Source organism: Hippopotamus amphibius, chromosome 3 (assembly GCF_030028045.1).
Source record: "Hippopotamus amphibius kiboko isolate mHipAmp2 chromosome 3, mHipAmp2.hap2, whole genome shotgun sequence".
Classification (NCBI taxonomy): Eukaryota; Metazoa; Chordata; class Mammalia; order Artiodactyla; family Hippopotamidae; genus Hippopotamus; species Hippopotamus amphibius.
The window spans coordinates 138,809,332-138,829,736 of NC_080188.1; the positions used below are offsets into that span (position 1 = coordinate 138,809,332).

The window sequence follows — 20,405 nt, forward strand, 5'->3', positions numbered from 1 at the left end:
TCACTTTCCTCACTTGTGAAATATCTGGCAGGTGAATCTCGCCTTGCAGGGTGGTTACAAGTGTCAGAGCATTATTTTTCATGGTATTTCACGTTTCCACCCACCTTGCAAGCGGAGGCCCTGGCTGCCTTTCTTGTACAGTGACTAGCCTTGGAAGGCAGAGATGGTGTCTCCGTCTAAAGCAGAGGACAGGTTTGCTTACTGTCCAAGACAGTAATGTGTCTCCCTTTGGGGCAAAGGTCAGGTGGGCTTACTGCCCATTATAAAAGATTTGGGGGGTTTCCTTGGGGCTTGGGGCTCCTCAGCTGTGATGCAGAACCTCTGTGTGCACAGCGTCCACCCAAGCCCCTCCGTGCCGTCCCTGTGGGCCTTGGGGGGCAGGGGCCACAGGTAAAAACATGCTGCTGGCTGTTTGTAAGTAACAGAGCCCTTCGTCTCTAAGTCTTCTTCATGAGAACAGAGACTTCCCAGGAGTCGTGTATCTTCTGCCAGCACCTGTGCACCTGAGGCAGGCTTGCAGGGAGGGTCAAATCTCAGAGCCTTCATAGTTCCTAACAAGCATTAGCTTATATTAAACACGGGGTATATATTTGGTAAAATTTTTTCCCCCCAATAATCATGTAGGCATTGTGGAGGATGGTTTAGAGGAGCTTGAGGCCAGTTAAGAGGTCATAGTCCAAGATGAGGAGGACTTAAAATCACATATTATCAGTGGGAATTAAATAGAAGAGAGAAATTTAGGAGACAGAGGAATCAACGACAACTCCAGAATGCGTGGTTCAGAGGACTGGCAGGTAGCCGTCAGTCAAGGTGAGATACAGAGGGAGAAGGTGGAGTTCACAGGAGAAGAAGGGGGCAGGCCGGGAGGGCGGGGGCAGCTGAGTGGTACACTGAGCAGGCCTTTGGATTAGGAGTCTGTAACTGAGAGAAACACTATGGATGGAAGAGAGGTTTGGAAGTTAAAACATGGATGGCTGTTAAATCATAGGAGTGGATGAGATTGCACAGGGGTTTTCAGCTTCCACAAAGGCTTCTGAAAATGTGGTGTTTGGATTGCCAGTGCAGCTCAGTGGTTGACTGCCGCTCATTTCTACCCCTGACCCCACTGTCATCCCATCTGTGAATAAGAACAAAGACCTCAAGCCTCCCGCAGAGCTGCTTGGATTGAAGCCATGTATCAGGATAGATCCCCACCCACCAGGCCTGACCTTGCGTCCAGGGGGCTGGGTTTGACCAAGTTACTTTGGGAAGTGAGTTCCTTTGCTGAAAGCAGGTCTGAGGAGAGAGTGAGAGTGCAAAGAGAAAGCAGCGAAAGGATACACCTGCAAGAGTGGGTGAGAACATTTTGGGTTGTCTGGGCTGTGTTCCTTTCACATATCTGTGACTTTTCTGTAGGAAACCAGTCGGTAAGAGGCGGTAACCCATGAGATTAACTCGTGTGTGATATTTAGGCTTCTTTTTTTGATGCCTTTGTGTATCTTAATGGTAAGCTTTGTGAATTAAGGCTGAAACCTTTGGATTCACAGGGCTCGATCATGGTGTCCATCAGAGCATTGGCTTTGAAGAGTCAGGGGGTCCTGACTTTGACTCTGGATCTACCACCTATTGTCATTGTGACCTTGGGCAAGTGGCTTCTTTGAGTCTCCATTTCCTTACTTATAAAAATGTGAGCAGTAATTGCTACATCATGGGATATTGAGAGGATTCGAGAGAATGTACAAATTTATTTCTTTAACTGAAACAGGGTTGATCTCCATGATTTCTAAACCCCTGTCTGGCTTAGGTTCCAAAGCTTGACATTTGTAATATGATGTGGCATTTCTTTCTGGATGAAGTCTTTTTTTCCACGTCCTTCTACTCCGTCATCTTGATCAAAACTCCTAGGATGAAGTCTTTTTTTAAAAGAACCCTTCACGGCATGCCTATAATAGAGTTTAGAACTAATACCTGTGAGAATAGCTCATGTGTTCTTTTTTTTCTAATTGCAGTTTTTCCACTACTCCCAAGGGCAAGTGTATGCCGGAAATTATCCACCGTTTAAGGACAGAATCAGCTGGGCTGGAGACCTCGACAAGAAAGATGCATCAATCAACATAGAAAATATGCAGTTTATACACAACGGCACCTACATCTGTGATGTCAAAAACCCTCCTGATATTGTTGTCCAGCCAGGACACATTAGGCTTTATGTTGTAGAGAAAGGTACTTCTTGAGTATTTCTCTAGTAATGATGCAGTCCCCTTTATCTCATGCTTAGTTAGAGAACAAGAGTTACATTTCAGGGTGTGTTTGAAAGGGGTTTTTCTGCCATACAGTTATGCTCCCTGTTTCCATCGGCCTGTGGCTCTACCAAACATGCCTGGGGTCAGGGAACTCATTCCAACCAGAGTGGCTGATTTCTCCATTTATATACCTGCTGTCTGGAGCATACTGACTGGATTCCAGGAGTATGAATTTTTCACTGTTAATTAGAAGTAAGACCAGATTCATTATGGTTGGATGGGGTGGGTATTCGAAGGAAGGAGATTAATGTTGTTTTAATATTCTTCAGGAGAAAGCTTTACTATTGGCAGAAACAGTATAGCTATTTCTTCACCTTTTTTTGAGAAGAAGCAGGAAATGCAGGTTCTGGTGTCTCATTTCGAGACAAAGTCTGCTTTGTTGGAGAATAGATTGAGGTAGATGTGCATCCCCAGCTTTTCTTTGATTTTAGAGGGATTATGTATATAGAAACATTTGTAGTTCTAAAGCTCATCCTTTATCAGCTAATGTTCACATGTCATTGATTAGGTACTAGGATCTCATAATTTGCATAATAAAAGAGTGTGTGGTATTTGCTAAAAGACACTTGTTTATTGATCCAATTCCATTTCTTCTCTCTGTAGCAATGTACCTTAAACCTGTTGTGTTCTTTCTCCCTAGAGAGTTTGCCTGCGTTTCCAGTTTGGGTGGTGGTGGGTATAGTTACTGCTGTGGTCCTAGGTCTCACTCTGCTTGTCACCATGATTCTGGCTGTCCTCTGTAGAAGGAAAAACTCTAAACGGGATTACACTGGGTAAGAAGTTCTGCTTTTGAGGGGAAGGGTGAAGGGAAGGGATCGGAGTTCATGAAAATATCTGTATGTTTTCTGGAGAAAGAACTGTGAAGCGTTAGTTACTTTTCGCTTTCACGTCGGAATCGAGCCATCTTCTCAGGAGGTGTTCTGACGTGGGCAGGCAGAATCAGTGGCCTGCTGTTAAATGTGGAATGTGACACTAATCCGTTTCAGCTTCTTTCTTAGGTTTGGTGAAATGGACTGCTCGGTAGCCTGTGGTCTGTGTTGCAGTACCACCCACTCTGCAGTTAGTATTATTAAGCCATGGATATCACTTACCCAATAGGAGTATAATTTGATCTCAGTAATAATCTTGTAAGGTTCTTCTTCTCAGTTAGGTAAATATAATAATAATAAATATATAAGAGGAATGTGCTGATAAATGACCCCCACCTGATGTGATGATGCAGGGCCTTTCCCTGTTTGTAGTTTTGTAAGTAGTTTTATTGCTTTGTTCTCGAATACATGACTAGACTCATCCAGGCTGGGATAATAGGAGTTGAACACCAGACTATACCAGCAATAAAGAAAAGTAGACTTTCTTTTTGTTCACGGCTTCTCAAAGAGAACACATTTGAGCATAAGGTGTGTGTCTAATTGAAGGACCCTCTCTTTTCACCACTCCAACTGGAAAACTAGGCTGTGTAAGCTCTTTAAAACTCGTGTGGTAAGACTGAGAGTAAGACTGGGTTTCAATTGATGTAGCACGAGCTGCGTACCAGGTGCACGGAAGGGACTGATCTGAGAGGGTTGCATGCCCCGGTCTCCTTGGCTGGTGGATGGTGGGGACCTCTGTCTCTTTGGGCTCTCCTGCGCTACTTTTTAGGAGTGCTGTGTTTTCAGGAGTTTGAGTGTTCAAATTCAGATATTACTTGCTTAGAATATTTCCATTCTGCTGACTGTACCTGCCCCCTTGCATGGTGAATGGTTTATGATGAAATATAACTGAAATGTTGGTTTTCGGCATGAAACTAATCCAGGGTGGAGACATGCCAGTCTCTGTAGTTCACGCATTTGGGTTAATAAGGCACAGAAAAATGTGCCTTAGAATTCTGCATGGCATCGTGAATGCTGCTATTCTTCTTACTTTGGTTTTTCTTTCTCCCCCTCCCCTGCCTTTTCTACCTTGGTGTGCCGGGATCAGATCCTGCCCATCTTCCACTTCTTAAGAAAAGCTGACATAGACGACACATTGGGACTATAACAGGGCTGGGTCTCCTCTTCCACTCCCACTAGACACATGGTAACTAATCACATTGGCCGTTGCTGTTAATATTCATGTGTATATATTCAGCCCATCTCCCTTGTTGACAACTAACCAGCCAGCTCTGAGCTAATGCAACAGCTATCATGGTTTGTCCACAAATATGTCATGTGTCTGTGTTAGAAACATGTTGAATGTGCCATCCCAATGAAATTGGGTTGCCAGGGTTTATGGTCATCTGAACATATATGTTCTTCATGTAAAATGGTTTTGTGTGTGTGTGTGTTTTAGTTTTTTTATACTTGAAATTGTATTATTACTGAGTTAGACCCTCTTTGTGTTATAATACTCAAACCCTTTTGGTGTGTGGCATATAGCCTCCCGATTCAGAGAAGGCTCAGTTTGCAGAATGCTTTGTATGCTTTGGTCTTAGTAACGACACTTTAAATGTGATTCTCTCCCCACTCCTAAGATTTTTAAAAAGTACCTGATAAAGGATTCCAGCTCGGAGGAGGACACTTCCCACTGGGAATCCCCAGTGAGTTATCTCCTAGCATTCACTTTCCCTGGTTTATTTATGAGATAGGGCTCGCTGTTGAAGACCCCTGTGCCCCTGAAAAAGTTCAGCCCGTGTGATGTGGTATTCCACAGTTTCTTATCATCCATGACTTCTGGATTTTCTTTGGTTTGGTGGAGGAATTGGTGGGGAAACGAACTCTGGGGACCTAGGGAATGGAAGGAATGAGATGAGTCTAGACTACAATACAAATCTGAATATGTATGTGATTTCGGAAGCACATTCAGAAGAGGTTTGCCTTTGGTGATCACAAAAGCGAATTGCTGTCAAGAAGGTATAGCTTGCTGCTTTAAACCTGTATCACAGGGGAGGATTGATGGCAGGGGAGAAAGCCAAAGCAGAAAAAGGATAAGTGTACATTGTAGCCAGAATCCCATTCAGCAGATATCACTGTTATAAACTGGTTTTTGTACCTCCCCTGGAGTGGCTTCAGGGACTTGGAAGAATTAGTGTCAGAGATAAAAAATAGTTTCAAGATATGTGATTGTTTTGATACTCATTGTTTTGTTGAGTTTTGTTTTTATACATCTGCTACTTCATCTTGTCATCACTTGCATTTCTATATTTTTTGTTTCCATTTATTTTAATTTTTTTTTTTTTTTACATTTGTTCTCCAAATTGCCAACTCGTCAGCTGCAATACATCAGAGAATGTGTCACCGGTTAAGCAGGCTCCACGGAAGTCCCCCTCCGACACAGAGGGTCTAGTAAAGAGCCTGCCTTCTGGATCTCACCAGGTAACAGCTGATTGCAGTTCTGCCCACCATACCATGCTCTGCAGTTTGGTGCTCTGTCACGTTCTGGGGTGTAGGAAAAAATACTGAGCTGTGAGAGACAGACAGAAACAGAGAGACAAAATAAGAGAAGCAGAGGGGAGTGTAAGGGCTGTTTCAGGAGGACCACAAGAAAGTATGTGGAGAAGAATCTGACTTGAGTAGTTTCCACCAAACCACCACTAACAGGTTGGCCCAGGTGAAATTAGGAAGTGGCTTTATCAGATGTAAACACTTCCTTAATTGCTCAAAGAAATATAGCTACCGAACTAGATTCTATATTGGGGTGTTCTGTAAGCCATGGAATTCACAGGCAAATTTTGATTTTGGTATTGATAAGAAAACAGAAAAGTTATTTTATTTGAATGCGTTAGAAGAAATTGAAAGTAAACGTTTATCTGAATAATTAGTAGGCTTGATGAACAAGGAAAGGCTTTGGTTTCTACTTCTTGAAGAAAGTACAGAGAAGAAATAACTTTTATTTGGAACTTAGCATGGAATCTGGCATTGCGGTTAATGTTGTGTTTTGGCCATGCTGGTGTAACTGTAATTGTGGCTTGGCAGAAATTCCAGAGCTTAGTACTGACTCTGTTCTTCTGGGGTAGAAAGCGTTAGAAGGAATGTGGCCAGTTATAACTTTGCCCTGAGGAGGAAGGGTTGGGGGTGTAGTGGGGCAGATGGATTTAAGAGGAAGTGAAGAATAACAGTGTTTTGTGGAAAAAGCACCCCACAGGCTTAGTTCACAGTTGTCATATGTGGTGAGGACACTAAGGCATCGCAATGTTAAACTAAAAGCACACACCCAGTTAGTGACACAATTGTGGTAGAACTGAGGTTTCTAGGTAGCACATTGTCTTTCACAGCATCAGGCTCCTTACTTGTTCCTAGTCTGTCTGTCCATCTCTCTCATTCTCTTTGTCTGTCTTTCTGTCTCTCTCTCTTGAATTAAGTAGTATGCCTCATTTACCTTAGTTCACTAATTAAGGTTGTGAACAAAGGCGGTAGAGTTACAGGTAGGCATAATACCTAAAGAAGTCTTAGAAACTTTTTCTTCTGCCCTTAAAGTACTGTGGGAGTTGTTCTCCTGTCAAAAACAAACTGAGGGAAAGATAAGAAACAGTGGATTTGGGTCACCAGGAAACAGAAGGGACACACCTAAGGTGAGCCCTGTGGTCATCCCAGCTTACTCCTCAAGGCATTTTCCAGACTGCAATGTGGAGGGGAAACAGAAACAGCTCAGCTGTCTCACTGAATTAAGGAGGCAGAAATCAGAGTTTGGGGAGGCCAGGGTGGCTAGAATTTATGAGGCATAGTTCCAGAGAGGGAAAAACTATATAGAGAGAAAAAGCTTCAAGATCTGGAGTGGGTCCCCTTGAGCCTTTGCTGAGTGCGGAGTTGTGCGTGCACGGGCAGAGCTTCCCTGTGACCAGAGGAAGAGCCGCCTGAAAAGCAGTAGGTTGTATAGTGTGTGGAGCTTACACAGGACTGGGAATAGTTTGTGTTCCCAAAAGCCAGGGTGGAGAGAACTCATAACCCGCAGGATGTTGGTTGGAGTCCTCAGAATGGTCACCCCTTAGTAGCAGGGCTGAGTTAGCACTAGATTGTGAATGGCTGTGGACCCACTATAACAAGGAAGTCTTTGAAGAAGCAAACTGATGGAAGAGTAGTTTAGGTGCATGCCAGCACAAAACCTAATAGTCTTTATAAGAACATAAGAAAATCCAAGAATCTGAAAAAGAATATATATATACCCATATATAATATATATGTATAAAATTGAATTACTTTGCTGTGCAGTTGAAACTAACACAACATTATAAATTAACTATACTTCAATTTTTTTTTTTTTTGGGCAGCGCTGAATGTCTTGAGAGATCTTAGTTCCCCAACCAGGGATCAAACCCATGCCCACTTCAGTGGAAGTGCAGAATCCTAACTACTGGACCACCAGGGAATTTTCCTATACTTCAATTTAAAAAAAAATGTAAAAAAAAAAAGCCCAAAAACAAACAAACAAAAAAAAGTCCACCCCAAAATCCAACATCCACCAATGAAAAATTCACAGTATCTGGTATCAGTCAAAAATTACCAAGTATACAAAGAAGGAAGGAAATAAAACACATAACCAAGAGAAAAATCAGTCAATAGAAACAAACCCAGAAGTGACTTAGGTGATGGAATTCATAGACAAAGACCTTAAAACAAGTATTATAAATCTTAAAAAGAAACTTAAGGATATAAAGTAAAGCTTAACATATTGAGAAAAATAGAAATATTAAAAAGACCAAAATAGAACTTCTAGAAATAAAAAAAACATTGGATGGCATAAATGACAGATTAGACACTATAGAAGAAAAGTTCAGTAAACTTGAAGCAGCAATAGAAACTATCCAAAAGGAAGCATGAAAGAAAGACAGACTGGGAGGCCATGGACAGAGCTGCAGTGGTGAGCCAGTGAACAGTATCAAGCAATCTGATGGGTGTCTGAGAAGAAAGGGAGGAGAAGGGAGTGAAAAAAAAATTTAAGGAATAGTGGCCACTTTCCATTCTTTTAGCCCTTTTTTCCTAGTATTTATCTTAATATTTCCAAACAACTTTATTATTGCCATTTCTAGATTTTTTAGTTTTAGATATTATCTATTGACTCCATATTATGGAAAATGGGAATTTAGCCCTACCCCCAGCCTTTCTTCTCTGCACACACACACACAGGCACATATATACCCACATGCTTCTTCCCAGTATGGCTAGCTCGCTGTAAGTTAGGTAGTTATATTGCAGTGTTACAGGTACCTGATTCTGTCACCATTGTACCACATACATTTGTTTTCTTGTACAATTTTTTTGTTTGTCATGGAGCTTAAATTTACCTTGGTTTTTATTTGCTTAGTTTTGTAAGGGCATATTTAAATTCTGTCTTAAAACTTCCCAGTTAAAGACCTCTGAGCACATTCAGCCACATATTAGGTATTCTGTTGGTTTCATTTTATCCTTGGAGACATACTTCTTAAAATCTTCTGGCTTTATTGTGCTTTAGGCTGTTGTGTAAGAGTCATCCTGGGTCTCTACTCCCAAGGAATTTTCTTTCTCTCTCTCCTTTTAGACCTCAGATCTTCAATTTTTTAGTTTATTCCCACATTGTGGTGGAACATATCTTCCAAAACTTCTTGAGAAATGATGCACGGGAGGTAGAAATTTTGAGGCTTTATATGATAGGCAGAATAATGACCTGCAAAAAAATGTTCACATCCTAATCCCTGGAACCTGTGGGATATGTTACCTTAGCTGTCAAAAGTGACTTTGCAGCTGTAGTTACACATCTTGAGATGGGGAAATTTTCCTGGATTATTCATGTGGGCCCAGTGTAATCATAAGGTTCCTTTATATTAAGGGGGAGATAGGAGCGTCAGAGTTAGATTTGAAGATGCTATTCTGCTGGCTTTCAAGATGAAGGAAGGGGTCACATGCCAAGGAATGCAGGCAGCTTCCGTAAGCTGGAAAAGGTAAGGAAGCAGATTCTCCCCAGAGTCCCTAGAAGGAATGCAGCCCTGCTGATACTTGATTTAGCTCAGTGCATCACATTTCAGACTTCTCACTTCCAAAACTGTAAGGTAATAACGTTTGTTTTTAGCAGGTCTAAAATTGTTTTTATTCTCCTCCCTCAAGCTTGATTGATAATCTGGTTGGGTAGGATTCCAGGTTGGAAATCATTTTCCTAAAGCGTTCTGAGGCCTTGCTGATTTTTCTGGCTTCCTTCTCCTTTGTGTGGGACCTGTTTAATTCCCCTTCTCTTAACATCATTTTTATTCCTCGTGCTCTGAAATTTTATAAAATTGTGGGCCTTTTTTATTCATTGTACTGACTACTCAGTGGGCTCTTTCAATCTGAAAACTATGCCCTTCAGTTTCAGGGTACTGTCTTCCATTACCCTGGAAAACTTCTTCCTTCCATTTTCTGTTCTCTTTTGGAAATTCCTGTTAGGAATTGGATCATCTCTTAGAGCAGTCCTTTCATTCTCTTATTTTTTCTGTTTTGCGGTTTTCTTCTAGAAAATTTCTGCAACTTTATCTTCCAACTTTAATTAAATATTTAATTTCCTCTTTTTATTAATTTTCAGGCACTGTTGCTTATTCTCTGATTCTAATAGCCTGTATTTGTTTTCATTTGTTTCATGCTCTTATCTCTCTGAGCCTGTCATTTTTTCTTCTGTTTCTTATATATATATATGTTTTATATGTATACATATATATATATATATATTTTGGCTGCGTTGGATCTTCATCACGGTGCACTGGCTTCTCATTGCAGTGGCTTCTCTTGTTGCAGAACATGGGCTCTAGATGCGCAGGCTTCAGTAGTTGCGGCTCATGGACTCAGTAGTTGTAGCTCACAGACTTAGCTGCTCCGGGGCACATGGGATCTTCCTGGACCAGGGATTGAACCTGTGTCCCCTCCATTGGCAGGTGGATTCTTAACCACTGCACCACCAGAGAAGTCCCTATATATGATTGATTTTTTAAAGTTTTCTTCTGTTATTGAATTTTGCTGTTTCTCTTTTTTATTATTATTTTTAATTATTTATTTATTATTTTTAAATTAATTTATTGGCTCCGTTGGGTCTTTGTTACTACATGCAGGCTTTCTCTCGTTGCAGCCAGCAGGGGCTACTCTTTGTTGTGGTGTGTGGGCTTCTCACTGCGGTGGCTTCTCTTGTTGCGGAGCACAGGCTCTAGGTGTGCAGGTCTCAGTGGTTGAGGCACGTGGGCTCTAGAGTGCAGGCTCAGTAGTTGTGGCTCACAGGCTTAGTTGCTCTGAGGCATGTGGGATCTCCTTGCAGAGCAGGGATCAAGCTGGTGTCCCCTGCATTGGCTGGAGGATTCTTAACCACTGCACCACCAGGGAAGTCCCTTGCTGTTTCTCTTGAATTCCCTTTTCTCTTTTATAATTTTTGTCTTTCATGTTAAAAGCGTTCCTCAAATTCCCAACGATCCTTGATTGCCTGTTTATATAGCCGGCCCTCAGATCTGATCACAAGCTCTTTGTGCAGACAGAGCTTACTGAGTAGTGGGCTTCACTGTTTGTATAAAGTGCTGGCTGGCTTTCGCTAGGGGACCTCTAAGTGTCAGTTGCTAAGTTTTCTCTTGGGTTAGTCGATTTCTCCAGAAAGAAATCCTCTGATTTCATGCTTGGGAATGGAGCAAAGGAAGGAGACACAGGGGCTCTCTGTTCAGTAAGGGGACTCACCCGCCCTGTTTTCAGAGCCAAGACGCCACCCGGCCGTGCCTGCTGTCTCTGAGTCAGAGACAAGTTTGGCTCTCCTGTGAGTAATCCCCCAGGGTTCCGCCCGGCCCTGACTCTGTGCCATTTTCTGGAGGTGAGTGAGAAGCAATTCAAGCCTCGTGTCAATCTGTATTATCATTTTTCAGCATTTGCAGTATGACACCAGGTCATCTTTGAGAGGAAGGCCATCATGTTCCCCGCGGTTGATTCCTAGGTTATTTCCTTTGCACTCTGTGCAGGCCCCTGAAGGCCTCTTCTCTAACGTGTTACAAATCAGGGTTTCTGTATGGTGACATATACCTGCAGTACCCTTTGTCTCACTTGGTTATTTTTAATCAAGTCGTAATGTACCTTTTATTTTACAGTTACACAGCTTGTTAAAGATATTTTTTGCCTTACCTGTTTCTGGAACTTATAAAGCCTTTTCTGGTCAATACCAGACTAGGAAGTGGACTGAGTGATCTCCTTGCGGAGTTATCTTCCGATTTTTGTTTTATTTAGGTTTGCATTCAGTGGTCAGCTTGGAACAGAGGCTGCTATCCTGGGGTTAAAACATCTGCTTCAAATACTCCACAAAATTCCTAAGCTCCAGAGGGCCTCAGGTGGTACTGGTGGGTCCTCTTCCTCACCATCACACACCACCTTCAGTATGTGTCGGAAATACCTCTCTGTCCGAGCACCAGAGGATTTTATGGAAGTCGTTCTCACCAGAATCCTTTTGATTTACTCTATCTTCCAGTTTGTTCACACTGAGGCAGAAAAGGTTTCACAGTTTAGGAAGAACTGGTTTGACCTGATATGTTCATCTTATTAGGGAATTTATGAGATTAAATGCTTTTTATAAGTTGAGCACAACCAAGCAGAGAAGTTGTTCTGATAATCTGATCATTCCCTTGGATGCTCTCTTTGGTCATTTCCACACACACACACGAGTGCTCAGTTTATACTTACAGTGTAAACCGGACGTGGGAAATGCAGGGATGAGTATCACGCAGTCCCTGCCCTGCCCTCCAGAACCTCAGAGTCTCCTGGGTTGTTCAGATCATTTCCAGGCTTTTCCATGATATGGAGAATTTTTTTATGTATATATCGTGGCAAACAGTCTTGAGGAAAGTCTTCATATTTAGTGTTTTAAGGGTTAGTGACGTGTTACAAACTAGTATTGACTCTGGGGTCCAGCTAATGGTGTTATCTTCGGGGAATTATTTAACTTCAGCATCTGTGCCCTTTGAAATGATGGGTTGGGGCAAGTTGATCTCTAAATCCTCTCATTTTTCCATTGCTACCCATAAGGGTTCATGGTACACTGCGCCTTATAAGGAGAGGTTTAGGCAGTTGCTACCCACATGTTGCAATCAGATCTGTGAAATAGGGGCATGGTAGGGATATTCGCAAGGTACTTCCTTCCAAGGGTTCTGTCATGACATGTTCCCTGTTCAGCAGGAACTTTCATTTTCTACCTGCAGCCATCATCTAAGAATCTAACATTAGTCGTTACTATTTGGATAAATAAATAACTCCAAGTTATTTTATCAGAAGAGAAAGAATCCTAGTGCTCCAGGAAGGAAATTTACACAGGATGAAACAATAGCCAGGCAGGGCATTGTGTGCTGTATTACACATCTGTCTTTGGCTACTGTTTTTGTTACAATTGGAAGACTAGTAATGGGTGACTTGACTAAAAGTACCTTTAACAGTAAGAGATTTATTAATTCACAAGAGGTCCCAAAGCCAGGGGTACTTCTGTGTTCATTAGTTCCATGGTCCAGCAATGTTATTAAGACTCAGGTTCTTTCCATCTTATTCTTTCATCCTCTGCATGTTGTCTTGTTATGTATTTGTCAGCTGTAGTCCATAGATATGTAATGCCTCCAGAAGTACAGCATGTGCATTAGCTCATTTAGTCCTCACAACAGCCCTATGAGGTAAGTTCTTTTACTGTCTCTATTTTACATGTGAAGAACCCAAGGCTTAGTTAGGTTGAGTCACTTGCTCAAGGTGAGTGGTTAGTGGCAGAGCAGGTATTAGACCCAGATCTGTGTGGCTGTAAGGCATGCACTTATTCTATCCTGCCTGTCCAGTTCTTTTCAACTTCGTTTTGATAATGTTTCATTTATCTCAAAGAATGTCACTAGACACAGCTGTGTTTCACATCTATATTTAGTGATGTGAGGTAAATACTGAAAATATGTTTTGTGAACAGTCAATGGGCATGTGGTAAAAGCAGATGTTCTCTCTTAGTGATACCTGTGCTTGGTTGTCAGGTCTGATTCCTCTGATGCCTGAAGGACCAGATTCAGATTCTAGAGGGCTGCAGAGACCATGGAAAAGTGTCCTTCAGGACATAATAACTTCCGAGGAATTAATATGTGTTCAGAGATAGGTGTCCTGGCTCTTCTATAACCCTCTATTCCTGGACCCTCTCCCACATCTTCACCAGTTATGTTTCTGTATTGGAATAAATTCCATGCAAGTAGAGTTCAGGGGTAATTTCATCTCTAACTGAAACTAAAAGAGTAGACCTAAATCAAGCAATTAATTTCTTGAAACATTTTCAATAGTAAGGACTATTTGTGTAATAAATAGTTGGGGAAAATATATATGTACAGAGGAATTTTTCACTAGGTTGTTATAATTCTTTGTGGCAATGCCAAAAAAAAAAAAAATGGAAGATGAGGAAAGGTGAGTGTCAAGATATATAGGAAAAACAGGTTAATGTAGGTGTTATTGTTGCTGTTGTTTTAACTCTCGAACACCCCAAAGTGAATGTCTTAGCATTGGCAGGTGCATTTCCAAGTTGATCTTGGTTCAAGTCCTCAGTGGTCTTCTTGGCCCTCAAAGTGTCAAAGTCCTGAGGCATGTCCTGCAAAGACCCAGGATACCTTCAGCTGCCAAATCAGCCTCAGAACCAGACTTCAGAGAGCTGTTCTAGGGTGGGCTAGATTCAGAGCAGATTCCTGATCTCCAGTTCTGGTGAGAATTCCTCTAGATCCGTTATTTTCATCCATCCCTTCATCCGACACCTACAGTCTGCCAAGGACTGTTCTAGCATTTAGCAAAGCCCCCGACCTAAGGGTCTTATTACATTCTAAGGGGGAAAGGGAGAGAGGATAGTAGATAGTGGGAAGCAACTTGAAGAAACTGAATCCATCAGTAGGAAGGAGTTCCTTTTATCCTTCAGTGTTTTCCCAGTTACTTTCAGCAAACTGTTTGATTTTCTTGCCATGAAGAACAATACTGTGACTGATTCAGAGATTATTCTGTTACTTTTTCTTTGTTGCTTTCTCTGTTCTCTTTCTTTTCCACTCACACAGTGTATCAGTTATCTCTTGCTATGTAACAAACCACCTTAAAAGATAGTGGCTTAGAACAACCACCATTTATTTGGCTCCTGCTTCTGTGGGTTGGTCTGGCAGGTCTTCTGGCCTGGGGAGGTTCAGCTGACCTCTGCTGGCTCACTTGTGCATCTGCAGTTGGCTGGACAGCGTGCAGGGGTCTCACTCATAGGCTGACCATTGGCAGGCAGTTGGCCAGCCCAAGAGACATAGGACAACTGGGCTGTGTGTCTCCTATCAGCCAGCATGTAGCTTGGGCTTCTTCACATGGAGGTGGTGGCTCTGTGGGTTCCAAGATCAGGGAGACAGTGGAAGCTGCAAGGCGTGCTGAGGTCCAAGTATGGAACTTGCCCATGTTACCTCTGCCACATTCTATGGTTCAAAGCAAGTGACAAGACGAGCCCCGACTCAAGGGGTTAAGAAGTAAGTTCTTACTTTTGGTGGGAGGAGCTGCAGCATTATATTGTAAGGGTGTAGACGCAAGAAGAGAAAGAATTTATAACCATCCATCACATGGTACAAACTCCTTCCCCCATGAATACACCCTGAGCCTCCTAATGATATGAGGTCTTACTGTCTAGGAAGACATATAATTTAATTTCGGGATCTGTTCTATTGGACGTGACTATTATCAAGGATCAGTTAGCTGACTAGAAAACACTTTTTTCATTCTTCTCCTAGAAGTAGAAAACAGGTTTTTGTTTTTAACTTTTTATTTTGTAGAATCACATTTAACTTGCAGCTTTCTGAGATGAACATAGAGGGCTTCAGTTTGAGTCAGGATTAACAGCGTGGTCTGTTGTGTTACCCGTGACAGGCAGGAGAGCATCACATGGTGACTGAAGACAAACACATCGACGTTGACTGCTCGGTTTACTTGATTGGTAACCTCAGCATGTTCGCAAGGATATTTGTGTGAGGATGTGTTCTTGATAATGACAGTAAATGATTAATGTGTATCGAGTGCAGCCAGATACTGCTTGTTATCTGTAGATATCATTTAATCCTCACAACAAGCTCAAGGAGGTGTACTACTACTGTTAGTGCCGTTTTAGAGATGAAGGAACTAATGCTTGGAGGTTTAAAAATATGCCTGAGGCCACATGGCTGGTGCTCACCAATGCTGCTGCCAGCCTCAAGAAGAACAGCTCGTGAGTTCAGACTGCGGACCTGCCAAAGTTCAAGTGGGTCTAGCCCTTGGGTGTTATTTTATGACTCTCCTTTTAGGTGCACCACTGCATAGCCCTTACTGCTGGGTTTATGCCTTCTGTAGACGTTGGGGGGCCTGAACTCCACAGGATCACACATTACACACTGAAGGATGCAGGTTGTAGAGCTCCTAGATGGGAGTGAGGAGGTTTATTTTTTTTTTCCATTTTTTTTTTTCTTTTTCTTATAGACTTTATTTCTTAGAGCAGTGTTAGGTTTACAGAAAAATCTAACAGAAAGGAAAAAGAGGTCCTACATACTCCCTCCTCTCCAAAGTTTCCCTGGTTATTAACAGCTTGCATTGTTGTGGTACGTTGTTACAATTGATGAATTAATGTAGAAAACAGTATTACTAACTGAAGTCTGGGGTTCATGTTGAGGTTCACTCTCTGTGTTGTACATTTCTATGGGTTTCACCAAATGCATATGTCATGAATCCACCATTACAGATTCATATAGAACAATGTCAAGGATGTTTATTTTAAACCACATGCTTTTGGTTACTGAGCTTATGATTTCAAAGTTGAAAGCTTAAGTACAGTCGTGGACTATTCAAGGAGAGATGCCCTGCATTGGGAGAAAAGTGGACTTTGGGTTATATTAACTTCATTTTACCCCTAAAACAGGTCTGTTTTGTTGTTGTTGTTTACAATTCTAGAATCTCTGGGTTGGAAGGGACTGTAAGGGTTGTGAATTGCAACCACCCATCTGATATTTGAACCCCCAGCCTCCCCTCCTTCCCCAGGGGTCAGAGGACTTGCTCTGCCCCAGGCCACCTTTCCTTGCTGTCCTGAGTGGGACCCTGACTGCACTCTTCCTAATTGCTGAGGGTAGGACCTCTTCTGCCTTAGTCCACGTAGGCTTTTCCTTTTAGCTCTGTAGATTGTGGCTTTTGGGTTATTTTAAATTTTAAAACAGGAAAAATGGTTACCTGATCTTAGATATACAAGAAGCAATGTTTTTATTGGTCATGATAAGATTAGACTAGAAGAATTATACTATAAGTAGGTGTATGGGAGAATATTTGAAGTTTTTTAAAGTACCTATTTCTATAAAGTGACTGGTTCAAATTGATTGTATTTTCAAGTGGCACCAAATATGTTGGTTTCTTGTATCATTCTGGAAGTCATGATTTCAGTAGGTCTCAGGTTGACAGACGTGCCCATCTTTGTTCTTGAGACTGTGATCCCAATTATAAGAGTTGAGGAATTCTGAGACAGGTATTAAGATAAGGGTAACTCCTGAGAAGGAATATTGTTATAGAAATTTTAAAATGGATGCAAAAAAGTAGACAGAATAATGTAACAAATCTCTGTGTACCAGCTTGAACAATTACCACGTATATCCAATCTTGTTTTAAAGTCAGTCCTGGGGAAAAAAAATAGTCAGTCCTGGACATACTGTTCCTAAGAAGGAACATATGTTCCTGAAGACATGCAAAAGAGGGAACTCTTTGCTCTGAAACCCTAACAATATCACTTTAATCATTGCTTCTGTCCCTGCTCGTAATGGGGCCGCCAGTTTTTGCAAACCTCTTCTACATCTCTTCTCCAGGGCCCAGTCATATATGCACAGCTAGACCACTCTGGCGGACAGCACAGCGACAAGATTAACAAGTCAGAGTCTGTGGTGTACGCGGACATCCGGAAAAACTGAGAGAAGACCCTGATGACACCCCAAGCAAGAAACAAATCCAAACTCTGGACTCTTGTGCAGAAAATGTAGCCCATAACCGTGTGTGGCCTTGGAAACCTGGACACGGACAAGCACATGTTTATTCATAGAGGGAGAAAAAAAAGTGTATAAAGGATATGTATAAATATTCTATTTAATCTTCCTGATGCAAGGAGCCAGTGTTGCATGATGAAGAGATGGTATGATTCTACGTATATGTAAGTTGTCTTGCTGTTTTTGTATTTCCTTCAGGGTCATTTACAGTTGAGAAAATTCAGACACATTCCTGTCACCATCATTTAGATGTGGTTTGCCTTAATGGAGACGGTAGCAGATCTTTCAGTATTCTAACAGACCTGGCCTTTTCATGTAAGGGCTTAACCCGCCTTCACGTTTATTGTACTTTACAGTGGAGATACTGTGATGGAAGCATGTTCAGGGTGGCCTTTGGCCCAGGGTGCACCGCCTGTTTGGTGGTTGTTTTTAGAAAGCATCCGTTCGCTATGCCACTTGAAGACAGTGTGAAAGTTTTTGTTGCTGTTTTTCTCTTTAAAATACAGGCAGTTTTTTGCTTTCTGTGTTGTGTAGACTATAACATTACACCCTGTAAGCAAATCATCTTAATTTGTGGATTCATCATAGCAAGATTAGCAAAGGATCGATATCAGAAGTCACTTCCTTCCAGGTACTTTTAGATCAATACCATAATCAATACATAATTGAAGTAGAGAACCCAGGCCTGGCTTGAGGAGTACTGTACCATTTGGAGAGCAAAAGGTATGTTATATTCTTTGCTGAAGTCTTTCCTACTTGTAATAAGAGTCCCCATACAGCCGAAGGAGCTAGTTTCACTTCCTTCTAAGTAGGCAGAAATGGAATAATTAGATTGGCAGTCTCCAATATCGCGGCGCTCTCTCTAGAGAATTTCTGTAAGGCTTCAGTCATGCTTCTTTATAAAGCTGCAGCAGGGAGCAGCTCAGTCCTGGCTCCTGTGATAGCTTCATGATGGCTCCAAGGCCTTTGAGGTTCAAGAAGGTCTGGTCTGGATTTTTTAAATCCGCAAACAAGGCTAGTACTTCTGCTTTGGGAATTTCTTCTCTGTTCCTGGTTTTTTGTTCTTTGTTTCTCCCTTCCTCCCTTCCTTTTTTCCCCCACCCACATTACACGGAATGGATAAGCAAGGAGATGAAGAAAAATCTAGGCAGTTTGGGCACCCTTCTCAATTTATTTCCTCCCGTTGGCTACCGCCCCTCCCCCGCCCAACCCCATCTCAGACCTGTGTGTTTCATGGTGGAAATCATTAAACACTTACATTGTCATTTCCCCATTTTCTGGATTTTGTTTTAAAAGAATTTTTTTCATTTAAAATTGAAAGCCCACAGTTACAGGAAGAATACCGATAATTCGGTCCCAGAACGTGTTTGGGTAAGTGGGGATGACGGGTAATACTAGTTTTTCTCTCATTTCCTTGAGGTCCCCTAAGAGCTGCCCCCCCCCCCCCCCCCCCCCCGTCATCTTTGTGAGGGAGTTTGAAGGCTGAGTTCTAAGGGAATAAAGAAGGATTTCGATTTAAAAGTGTGCAGGAGGTGGTTGCATAGAGAAAGGGTGTATGAGCTACAAAACAAACTCCGCCCCATACCATGTGGTCTTTCATTTTCTGAGGGACTGTTTGTTGTTATTCCCGGGATGCTCCAAGTTACATTCCGTTGCTATGTAGGTAAGCAGGGACCGGCTTCTGTCATCACACCCACCTGCCATCTCTGAAGCTGCTGCAGCTGGGCTGTGCTGCGTGTGGGAGGAAACCCTGCTAGCTCTGCTGCGCCTCCCTCTTCTGTGCTCACGGGCCCCGCGCAGGAGAGGGCCGCGAGCACGTAACCGAGACAGTTCTGCAAAGTGGTCAGCTTTGCCTTGCACCCTGAGGCTTCTCTGCCTCCATGGTGAAAACTGCTGGAGCCTTTAGGAGACTTTTCTGTGTGTTGGGAAGTGGAGGCAGGGGTGTGGGGTGGGCGGAGGATGGTACCATTTTTCAGGCTGATGCCAGGATGACGATACTCTTGGTAAGCCCTCTCACTGTGAGAAGTGTACAGCCATCCAGGACTTCAGGGAGAGGGAAGACACGCTGTGGCGAGACCAAGTGTGTGCATTAATATGTGTGATTTCCTCACAGTCATTTTTTACAGAGAAAAGGGGATTCTCCTTATCTTCTGTTCACAACAGGTCCGATGAAACTACTGTACATACATTCCTGATAGCAAGAGCCCAAATTTTCTCTGCATGTTTCCGAAGCTGCCACTCAGAGCATCAGCCCCCATTTCAGCTAACCATGGCAGTGGGTCTTCCCTCCCCTGCCTCCCCCATGAGCCCGATCCACCCTCCTCCGTGGGGCAAGGGTGGTCAGCTACCAGCCACCCGCTCTGGATCTGTGACTCAGTTGTCTGAGGGAAGCTGCTCACACTTAGGTGGAGCACCTCAGGGTTGGGGCTTTTTCTGAAACTCCTCACACCACCTCCTGTGGATCTTTTGACCCTTTCTCCTGTGTCCCTGCAGCCTCATCTTCCCTGGACACAGATGACAACAGTGGGTTTGCTTCCAAATGACAGGGCTGTCCTTTCCATGTCTGATTTTTGGCAGAATGAGACCTCTTAAAACTGCACGTGATTTTTTTCTAAGGGGGCATCTAAAAGGGATTATTTGAGATTAAAATTTCAAGCTATCTGTAGTTTTTCAGTGGAAGTGTATTCAGCTAGGTAAAAAAAAAAAACCATCACGAACATGTTAATTTTTCTTTTTCAATTGTACTTCTGTGAATATTTTAATACATGTTTTTCAATTACTGGAGTGTGTTGTGTGCTCATTTTTAATCAAGTGAAGAAGAGGTCAAAGCCTGTCCTTTTATTTTTTCTGCTCCAACCACACAGTCTTGTCATTCTTCAGAAACACCACACATGTGCCTGCCTCAGGCCCTTTGCACCTGCTCTTCCCTTGGCCTGGAACAACATTCTGCACATTTGTGTGGTTTGCTCCCTCACTTCCTTTAAATGTCTGTTTGCATGTCATCTTCTCAGAGAGACCTTCTGTGATATGAAAAAAGCAAGCTCACCCACCCCTGGCTCTCTCCTAAACCCCTTAACCATGTTCTGTTTTTCTCCCTGTCAAACTATGTATGTGCTTATCTGTTTTGCCTACTAGAACATAAGCACTGAGAGGCTAGAACCTTGCTCTTTTGTTCACTGATCCATCTTTAGTATGTAGAGCAGTAC

At 42.5% G+C, this 20,405-nt stretch overlaps 1 protein-coding gene across 1 annotated transcript in view; it reads left to right on the top strand.

The window, feature by feature from the left end:
• The window catches only part of MPZL1 (myelin protein zero like 1), a 62,173-nt gene extending 42,195 nt beyond the window's left edge, over positions 1–19,978 (top strand). The window contains exons 3-6 of the mRNA XM_057726813.1: positions 1,989–2,202; positions 2,923–3,055; positions 5,509–5,611; positions 17,026–19,978. Coding sequence (XP_057582796.1) covers positions 1,989–2,202; positions 2,923–3,055; positions 5,509–5,611; positions 17,026–17,127 — 552 coding nt within the window. The 3' untranslated portion in view covers positions 17,128–19,978. The remainder of the gene's footprint in view (positions 1–1,988; positions 2,203–2,922; positions 3,056–5,508; positions 5,612–17,025) is intronic.
• The last annotated feature ends 427 nt before the right edge of the window (positions 19,979–20,405 follow it).